Source organism: Silene latifolia, chromosome X (genome assembly GCF_048544455.1).
Source record: "Silene latifolia isolate original U9 population chromosome X, ASM4854445v1, whole genome shotgun sequence".
Lineage (NCBI taxonomy): Eukaryota > Viridiplantae > Streptophyta > Magnoliopsida > Caryophyllales > Caryophyllaceae > Silene > Silene latifolia.
Window position 1 is genome coordinate 36,585,285 of NC_133537.1, and position 9,732 is coordinate 36,595,016.

The 9,732-nt window shown below is 39.5% G+C and overlaps 1 protein-coding gene across 1 annotated transcript; it reads left to right on the plus strand.

Annotated features, from left to right (window-relative positions):
* The first annotated feature begins 610 nt into the window (after positions 1–610).
* LOC141623228 (salicylic acid-binding protein 2-like) lies at positions 611–2,307 on the plus strand. The gene is made up of 3 exons (XM_074439310.1): positions 611–1,020; positions 1,351–1,488; positions 1,836–2,307. The coding sequence occupies exons 1-3, from the start codon at positions 649–651 to the stop codon at positions 2,112–2,114; spliced, it is 789 nt and encodes a 262-aa protein (XP_074295411.1). The 5' UTR covers positions 611–648; the 3' UTR covers positions 2,115–2,307.
* Positions 2,308–9,732: the final 7,425 nt, after the last annotated feature.

Consider the following 9,732-nt stretch of genomic DNA (forward strand, 5'->3'; position numbering starts at 1 on the left):
AGTGACGGGCATATCCGTCGCAAGCTTGTGACGCGTTAAATACTATGGAGTTAAGATAAAAATCAAAGTGCCTAGAGAGTAGCATTCTGTTTTGTCTTATCTACCTATGTGGTAGTATTTAACTCGTCGCAAATTTATGACGGATATGTCATCACTCCCTTGTTGTTTCTCCTTGGCATTTTCCACTTTCTAGTACCACTGCACATTCTAGAAATTATCCTTTTCTTTTATACAATGGAAACCGTCAGTCTCCATAGCGGCTTCCCAGGGAGGCAATAGCTTTTACTTTACAGATTTTTTTATTCAAGTAGCAAAGTCGCTAACTCCCTAAGCGGCTTCCATTAAGTCTTACGGAGTATTAAAATCGCTTTTCATAGTACCAGCTTAATGGAATATGGTGAAAAATAATAAAGTCACTGCTCTCTTTAGCGGCTTTGCCTAAAAGCAAAGAATAAAAAACATAAATAATGATGTGGACCCATCATTACACCTAAATAAATTAAAACCAACATTAAAACTCCAATTAATTTATCAAAAAAATTCACCAACGGCATGTGAAGTGGACCTTATGGCCCATAGCCCCATACGGCCTATAAATAGAGGACATTTAACGTACCCTATATCCACAACTTGAGAACAATAACAAATATGTCAGGGGGAATGAGTGAGAAGCACTTTGTGTTAGTACATGGGGCATGTCATGGCGCATGGTGTTGGTACAAGCTTAAGCCCCTCCTACAAAATGCAGGGCACCGTGTGACTGCCCTCGACATGGCAGCCTGTGGCATCAACCCTACGAGGATTGAGGAGGTCCAGACCCTCCGCGACTATTCTGAACCGTTGATCGAGTTCCTTGCAGCACAACCTGAAGATCAGAAGGTTATACTTGTTGGGCATAGTCTCGGTGGCCTCAGTTTGTCAATTGCAATGGAAATGTTTCCTGAAAAGATTGAAATTGCTGTTTTTTTGGCTGCTTTCATGCCTGATGATCAACACACCCCTTTTTTTATTTTCGACAAGGTACCTACCACTTCTAAAATCTAAATGCGTCCTTTTTTTCCATCTATATTTCGAAATGGAGAATGTCAATACTGTCAGATGTTTGATAGAATGATAATTGTGTGCGTTCACCTTTTCTTTCATGTAAAACAGTAAAGGTGAATTATACCTTATGATGTTATTACAACTTTACAAGAGATGGTCTCCCCCTAGTAAGCTTATTGTAAGACATCGCATGTAATTGGTGGTTATTATTTGTCTTGAGACGGTCTTTTTGTGATAGTTGCATGCATGCCATATTGTTTTGTTTGTGAAAGCTAAACTTTTCATTTTTTGTAACCATTGGCGAAGTTTGCTGAAGTGAATTCGGAAGGAGATTTCTGGCTTGATACAGAGTTCGAAAACTCAGGTGATCCAAGGGAGACACGGACCACAATGTTATTTGGCTCAAAGTTCTTGTCCAAGATGTATCACTTGTCGCCCCGTGAGGTATTATAATCTCACTTCCTCTTCACAATAAATATTAGGCAGGCGACACCAATTTTAAATAAAGTATAAACGAGCCTAAATGAGCTTGTGATTCGGGCCATTTTCAACTTGCGCGTAGCTCATTTTAGGTTAAGCTCAGCTGTGGCTCAAGTAGAAGATCTAGTTCAGCTTATTCACATCTCTTTTTTTTTTTTTTTTGTAAGTTTTTAACACCTAACATTGCTATTTGGTGAATGTTTAGAATTAGGAGTCCTTAAAAGGTAGTCGTATGATTTTTGAAAAGAAGTAAATAAAAATTCGACTGTTTTACAAAATTGGTGATGACTTTGCATATGATGTACGTCAAGGATTTGGAGCTGATTATGATGTTGAAAAGGCCATCATCCATGTTCTCCCATGATTTATGGAAGCCGGAGACGAAATTGTCCGAGGATAAATATGGATCAGTGAAGAGAGTTTACGTGGTATGTACAGAAGACCAAGCCATCATCCAAGTATATCAGCGATGGTTGGCTAATAACAGTGGTGTAATGGAGGTTGAAGAGCTTGAAGGAGCAGATCATATGCCTATGTTTTGCATGCCACAGGAGCTGTGTGACTGCCTTATCAAGATTGCAAGTAACTGATGCTGCCCAAATATATTATCAGGGCTACAGATTACTGATTAATTAATAATAAGACGGCATTTCTACCTATGCGTGATCACTGTGTAATATGATTATTATTCGTGACTCGGTACTTGTAATGTGTTCTAAAGGCACATATTTATAACCAAATATGGTAAGATTAAGAAGATATTCTCATTAATTATCGTAAAAATATGTTTTTAATTTATTAATGTGTTCTCCTAAGACACATATTAGAAAAAAACGTTCTTAAATATTGTTGTCTTGTATCACCATAGAAACCCATGTGATGTCCTTTATATACATGTAGACAAAGGAACAAGTTTGCTACATTATAAACGTGGAACAAATTCCTCTATACTTCGTATAAAGTAAGTGACTGACGTTTTCTCGATCTCACCGCTAATAAGTAATATGAGATGCTTGAAATATTTATCTTAGCACACTTACGATAGACATTCTCCAATGCACCCTTGCTCATTGCCATATTTCCCCATGGTCAAAGACCAAGAAACATCGTAGAAAAAATCTCCCCTTTATCCTGTCTAATTGACAAGGTTTAGTCGTATCGCCTAAACAAGATAATATTTGTAAACCATAAAATCTAAGCTAGCTAAGTTAGTAGAGTAGTAGCTAGAGAAGTAATGGTATTAGGTTACCTAAATTAAGTCTAAAGTTTACACAAACATTTTTTATTTGTTTTGGGTTTGAGTTTAAACTAAACTGGAAAATATTTAAAAGCAAAGCAAGAGTAACTAAGGTAGACAAAAGATAATTAAATTAACACTAATTGATAAATCAAAATAATGGAGAAATCTAGGTTCAAGGGTTCACTCGTGTCACTAGGGATACGTTGAGTCAAGAAGCGAGGTTAAGATTGCGATTTTCCTAGATTTAGTTATGTCCTCTCGGTGTTGTAGTCCTCTTAGGACGGCTCTACAAGCTCACAACTTATAGGATCTATCCTACCAAGCTCATGCGGTCAAATCACCAATCTAATAAGCGCTTGCTCTAAGACCAACGAAACAACGATACATAATGAATTGAAAGACGTCTCAAGCAAATCATTAAACACTACATGTGCAGTGAGTTGGACTTAAAGTCGTAAACACACAACAAATTCCTCATTAATAAAACATTAACAAGAACTCATAATTATCACACAAGATACTCCCGAAACCCTACACCAACTCAACCAAAACCTTAAGATGATGGTTGAGGCCTAAGTATTATATTTATTCCTATTACGCCCCCTCACTCGAGTACCCATTGTGCTCGAAGAGTGGTTAGTGCACAGGCCCCCTCATACCATGTGCTGAATTTCCACTTCGTGAGTTATTGGAGGCTGTCAAGATTTAACCCGTGACCTCTTGCTCACACTGACTATGATGCCATAATAAATGAACCAACTCAACCAAAACCTTAAGGTGATGATTTAGGCCCAACTATTATATTTATTCCTATTATTAACTAAAACAAAGTAAAGGAAATGAAAATAAAGAAGGAAAGAAGAGATTTTTACCCATAAAGAGAAGTTGAATGCGAAATAAGAGAACTTGAATTAAAACCAAAGATTAAACTTGAATCTTCAATGCAAACTCAAATGCACTAATTACTACATAATTAATTAAGAACTAATAAAAACTCATTAACAACTCTTTTTTTTTTTTTTCCATTTCTTCCCCCCTTCCTTCTCATTAGGGAAGCCGATAAGGGAATCAAAGGAGTACAACATCCATGAGTCTTTGAGTTCTTCTCATCCCTAGATAGAGAAGGATAGTGGTCAGTAAGGAAGCTCCCAAGACACATCTTTTGGATTTCGTTCCTTATTCACGTTGAGTCAGGTTTTAGTTGCATTTGTCGGGCCTCCGCGCGTGGCTTGGTTCATCTTTAAGGCATGCGGGGTTCACCTAACTTCTCTTTCTTACTCCTCAGCCCCATTAGGGTAGGAATCGTTTTATGTAACTCCATTTTCCTACAAGGATCTCTAAAATAAACAAAAGCACTAGAGGAAATAATTAGTACCCGAAAACCACTCTAAAGAGAGATCAATGTAAGGAACATATTGGAATAATATCTTTCCCATATCAATAGGATATTAGGTGTATAATATGCTGACTTAGTTTGTTAAGTTTATATATTGTTTCCTTAATAATAGCTTATTTATAGGAACTAATTATGCTGTAATTAGTATATATTAACACCTTTGTATCGTGCTCAGGATTCATTCAATAACAATCCTTAATCTTCCGACTCTCTTGTGTTCATTCGTTCTTCATGGCATCAGAGAGCGTTTGATCCTGGTTCAATCAAAAAAAAAAAACACAAAAAAAAAACCTTTTCACGATGACGCAAGGAGAAGGAAATAAGAAGATTCTCCCAAAAATGGAGCAAATTCCGCCATCCTCACCATTGTACTTACATCCGAGTGAAAGTCCAAATTTGACTCTTACTCAAACCATTCTTGATGGAGACAATTTTGAGTTATGGATGGATGCAGTTAAAAACGATCTCGACGCGAAAAACAAATTGTGTTTCGTCGAGGGTGCCGTAAAGAAGCCAATCATTAATGAAGGCGAGGAGGAGACTCTCGAGGCAGTGGCTTGGAGGCAGTGTAACGCCATGGTGAAGGCGTGGCTGCGGAATACTATTCATCAAAAACTTCATCCTAGTATTAGTTTTACTGGGACTGTCACGGAGATTTGGAAAGAACTTCAAGAACGCTACTCGAAAGGAAATGCACCAAGGGTTCATCAACTCAAGAGTGACCTCAATGAATGCAAGCAAAAGAAAAATCAATCGGTGGTTGAATATTACACCGAATTGAAGGCTATTTGGGACGAGTTGGCCAATCATAGTCGAATTCCACCTTGTACCTGCGGAGCCGCTTCAGCAATAATCAAAGAGCGTGAAGAGGAAAAGGTACATCAATTCCTTATGGGACTCGACAACGCTTATTATGGTCACATTCATTCCAATCTTTTAATGGAAGACGAGGTACCCTCCCTGAGCAGAGCATATGCTCTGGTGATGCGTGAGGAGAGGGTGCGTTGTTACGAAAGGAAAAGAAGAAGCACAGCCGAGGCAGCCATGGCTGCACAGGCTATTGGAAGAGGTCGTACTGCTGATACGACTAAGGAAAAGGAAGAAGGAAGCACTATACAGTGCTCGCTCTGTGGTAAATATTGGCATACTGCTGATAATTGTTGGGATAATCAAGCCAACCAAGGAAGAGGACGTGGCCGTGGTCGTCGCGGCAGAGGAGGACGAGGACGTGGTGGCCAACACCAACGAGCCAATGCTGCTACAAGTGAAACAGATGCGCAGAAACAGGAATTCACTCATGACGAGATTGTTCACTTGAGGAATTTGTTAAGCACAAAGACTGAAGGTAGCCAAAAATCCGACTCAGGTATAAATAATAATTGTTTTGGTAATTGGTTACTAGATAGTGGAGCATCACACCATATGACCGGAAGGCGTGAGTTGCTCAATAATATTTGGCGTGGAAGAAAATCCACAGTGAGTCTACCAGACGGTTCAAAAATAGAAGCACAGGAACATGGGAGTGTAAAGTTGAATGAGAATTTTGTCCTAAAGGACGTACTTTATGTTCCGACTCTAACCTGTGACTTGATTTGCGTACAACAATTGATTCAAGAAAACAACTGTTTAGTGACCTTTTATGCTGATCACTGTGTTATACAGGACCAATCTACGAGGATGAAGATTGGACGAGGTGAACACTACGATGGGGTCTATTATTTCAAAGGTGGCCGAGAGAATAGTGTGGCAAGAACGAGTGCGGCTGTTGATTCACAACTTTGGCATCGACGTCTCGGACATCCGTCATCTAGTATTTTATCTCTTTTCTCAAGTTTAGTTGGTTTTAATTTGTCATGGAATTCTAAGGATATTTGTGACCCGTGTTGTCGGGCTAAACAAACTCGCTCAATTTTTAAGCCTAATAATAAAAGAAGCCCTGAATTATTTGCTCTCATACATTGTGACATATGGGGACCCTATCATGCTAAAAGTTGATCGGGTGCGCAGTATTTTCTTACTATTGTCGATGATAAGAGTAGGGGAATTTGGGTTTATTTGATGCGAGACAAAAGCGAAGTTAGTCAATTGATGATAAAATTTTGTAACATGACAAAAACACAATTTGGGAAGGAGGTGAAAATCGTACAAAGTGACAATGGGACGGAGTTTCTTTCGGGTATTATGAAAAATTATTACGATGACCAAGGGATAGTTTTTCAAACTAGCCAAATTGACACCCCACAACAAAACGGTAGGGTGGAGCATAAGCATAGACACATCCTAGAAAAAGCAAGAGCTTTACGGTTCCAAGCTAATTTACCTCTAAATTTTTGGGGAGAATGTGTTCTCACCGCTGCGTATTTGATTAATAGGACACCTACACGATTACTTAATGGTCTAACCCCTTATGAGATTTTACATGGAACTAAGCCAAACCTTGAAAACATTCGTGTTTTTGGAAGTGTTTGCTATGCTCACAATAAAGATAAACCCAAAGACAAATTTAATGAACGAGGAAAACGATGTGTGTTTCTAGGATACCCGCAAAGCAAAAAAGGTTGGAAGGTTTATGATTTAAGAACACGGAAACTTTTTGAGTCACGAGATGTGATATTTTATGAACATGTTTTCGCTTTCTCAAATGATAACGCTATAAAAGAAGATGGGTATGAAATACAGCAGCACAGTGCCACGGAACCTTCTGTTTTTATTGATGAGCTGAGTGATAACAGTGATCACTACGAAACTGTGACCACTGATGACATTATTGTGGAGACGGAGACTCGTGAACCCGCTGTACAAAATGACACGGCAGTAGAAATAGGAACAGGGGAAGGAGAAACCGAATGTGCTGATGAAGTGTTGGGACGAGGAGCTCGTGAGAAAAAGGATCCATATTGGAAGAAAGACTATATTTGCAAGTCCACCAGAATTATAGACCCCATCGCAAGCTCTACCTCGGCTCAATCGACATCCGGTAAGAAAGGTACTCACTACGCCATGTCTAATTATGTTACAACGACCTGTTTTTCTAATAATCATAGAGTTTTCTTAGCAAAAATTGAAGAAATAACAGAACCTCAAAGCTATAAAGAAGCTGCTCAATCCAGTGAATGGAAGCAGGCCATGTCAAAAGAGTTTGAGGCACTTGAGAAGAATGGAACATGGGTGGTTGTTGACCTTCCTAAGGGAAAACGACCCATTGGGTGCCGATGGGTTTACAAAGTCAAATATAAGGCGGATGGAACTATTGAGCGATACAAGGCAAGGCTAGTCGCACAAGGGTACACGCAAATCGAAGGGGTGGATTATCACGAAACGTTTGCTCCGGTTGCCAAAATGACCAGTGTACGTTGTCTACTTGCAGTGGCTATTTCAAAAAATTGGTATATTGCTCAATTGGATGTCAATAATGCATTCCTACATGGGGAATTAAATGAGGAAGTGTATATGAAGATGCCGCCGGGTTTTGAAAAGGGAGACTCCACCAAAGTTTGCAAATTAACGAAGTCTTTATATGGGTTGAAACAGGCTTCACGGAACTTGTTTGCTAAGTAGACGGATTCTTTGACAAGGTACGGTTTTGCTCAATCTTTGGCGGATTATTCATTATTTACTTACAATAAAGACGATGTTTTCATTGGAGTCTTAGTATACGTCGATGACATGATAATTGTAAGTAATAAAGAAGAAGCTAGCAAACGGCTCAAAGTCTTTCTTGATTGAAAATTCGGTATTAAGGACCTAGGGAGACTCAAGTACTTCCTAGGGATTGAAGTTGCTACCGGTTCACAGAGGCTGTTTCTTAGCCAACGAAAATACGCCTTAGATATCATAAAGGAAGCTGGATTAGAAGGTGCAAAACCAGTGGATACCCCTATTCAATCGAATCACAACTTGGCCCTTGCTGATGGATACTTGTTGAAAGATCCTATGAAGTATCGACGGTTGGTTGGCCGTTTCATTTACTTGACCATCACGAGACCCGATTTGGTGTACGCCGTACACATACTATCTCAGTTCGTACATGCTCCAAGAAAGGAACACCTAGACGCCGTGCTTCGTGTGATCCGTTACATAAAAAGGAGTCCAGGAGAGGGGATAGTGATGGAGAAAGATTGTGACTTACAACTAAGAGGGTACTCAGATGCGGATTATGCGAAGTGTCCCATATCAAGAAGGTCAATCACGGGTTATTTTGTAGCCTTGGGAAAATCACCTATTTCGTGGAAGGCGAAAAGCAAACTACGGTAGCGAAATCCACGGCCGAGGCAGAATATCGAGCTTTAGCATGTGTCACAAGTGAAGTAATTTGGTTGAAATCGTTTCTTAAGTCACTTGGTATAGATCATTCAAGGCCAATTGACGTATTTTGTGACAATAACGCGGCACTCCACATTGCAAAAAATCCCGTCTTTCATGACCGTACAAAACATATCGAGATTGACTGTCACTTCATACGACATCATCTTGTGAACAAGACAATTTCAACGTCTCATATTCGAAGTAAAGAGCAAATAGCTGATATCTTTACGAAAGCGCTTGGAGGTGAGGCTTTCCATTTTCTACGGTCCAAGTTGGGCATTGGCTTACCAAGTGCTCCAACTTGAGGGGGAGTTTTGGAATAATATCTTTCCCATATCAATAGGATATTAGGTGTATAATATGCTGACTTAGTTTGTTAAGTTTATATATTGTTTCCTTAATAATAGCTTATTTATAGGAACTAATTATGCTGTAATTAGTATATATTAACACCTTTGTATCGTGCTCAGGATTCATTCAATAACAATCCTTAATCTTCCGACTCTCTTGTGTTCATTCGTTCTTCAGAACACGAACGAAGTAGAGGGTGGGTAAAAGAATGCATAAATAGGGTACATCATCTACACTATAACCAACTAGATCTGACAAACGGGTTCAACTGGGTCGGGTCAGTTCGAGTCGGGTGAATTTTCGAGTTTTTTAGAGTTTGGGCAGGGTTGGGTTCGACTGGACCATTTCGGGTTCGGGTCATTTTCTAGCAAACTATTATCAATCTTTTCATGGATAATAATTAGTTTGCAACAATATACATTTGGATCGGGTTATATGGAGTCCGTTCAATTCGGGTGTGGGTCAAGCTTGATTGGGTTTTGAGTTCGGGTGCTGGGTCGGGTATGGGTCAGGTTAGGGGCGGATTCGGGGCGGGGGGGGGAGGATAGCGAGAGCACGTGCCCCAAAAAAACTGGAAAAAAGAGAAAGACTATCGCGATAAACACAAACCACACAAACAAAACAAACATCGATAAACACAAACACAAACTATAAGATAATAACGTCGACTGCACCACCTGCCGCCGGCTGAAAAGGCCATCATCCATGTTCTCCCATGATTTATGGAAGCCGGAGACGAAATTGTCCAAGGATAAATATGGATCAGTGAAGAGAGTTTACGTGGTATGTACAGAAGATCAAGCCTTCATCGAAGTATATCAGCAATGGTTACCTAATAACAGTGGTGTAATGGAGCAGATCATATGCCTATGTTTTGCATGCTACAGGAGCTATGCAACTGCCTTATCAAGATAGC

Coding starts and splice junctions, on each gene's coding strand:
- LOC141623228 (XM_074439310.1), top strand. CDS start 649: ATGTCAGGGGGAATGAGTGAGAAGCACTTTGTGTTAGTACATGGGGCA. Junction 1,021..1,350: donor CTTTTTTTATTTTCGACAAG/GTACCTACCACT, acceptor CCATTGGCGAAG/TTTGCTGAAGTGAATTCGGA. Junction 1,489..1,835: donor ATCACTTGTCGCCCCGTGAG/GTATTATAATCT, acceptor ATGTACGTCAAG/GATTTGGAGCTGATTATGAT.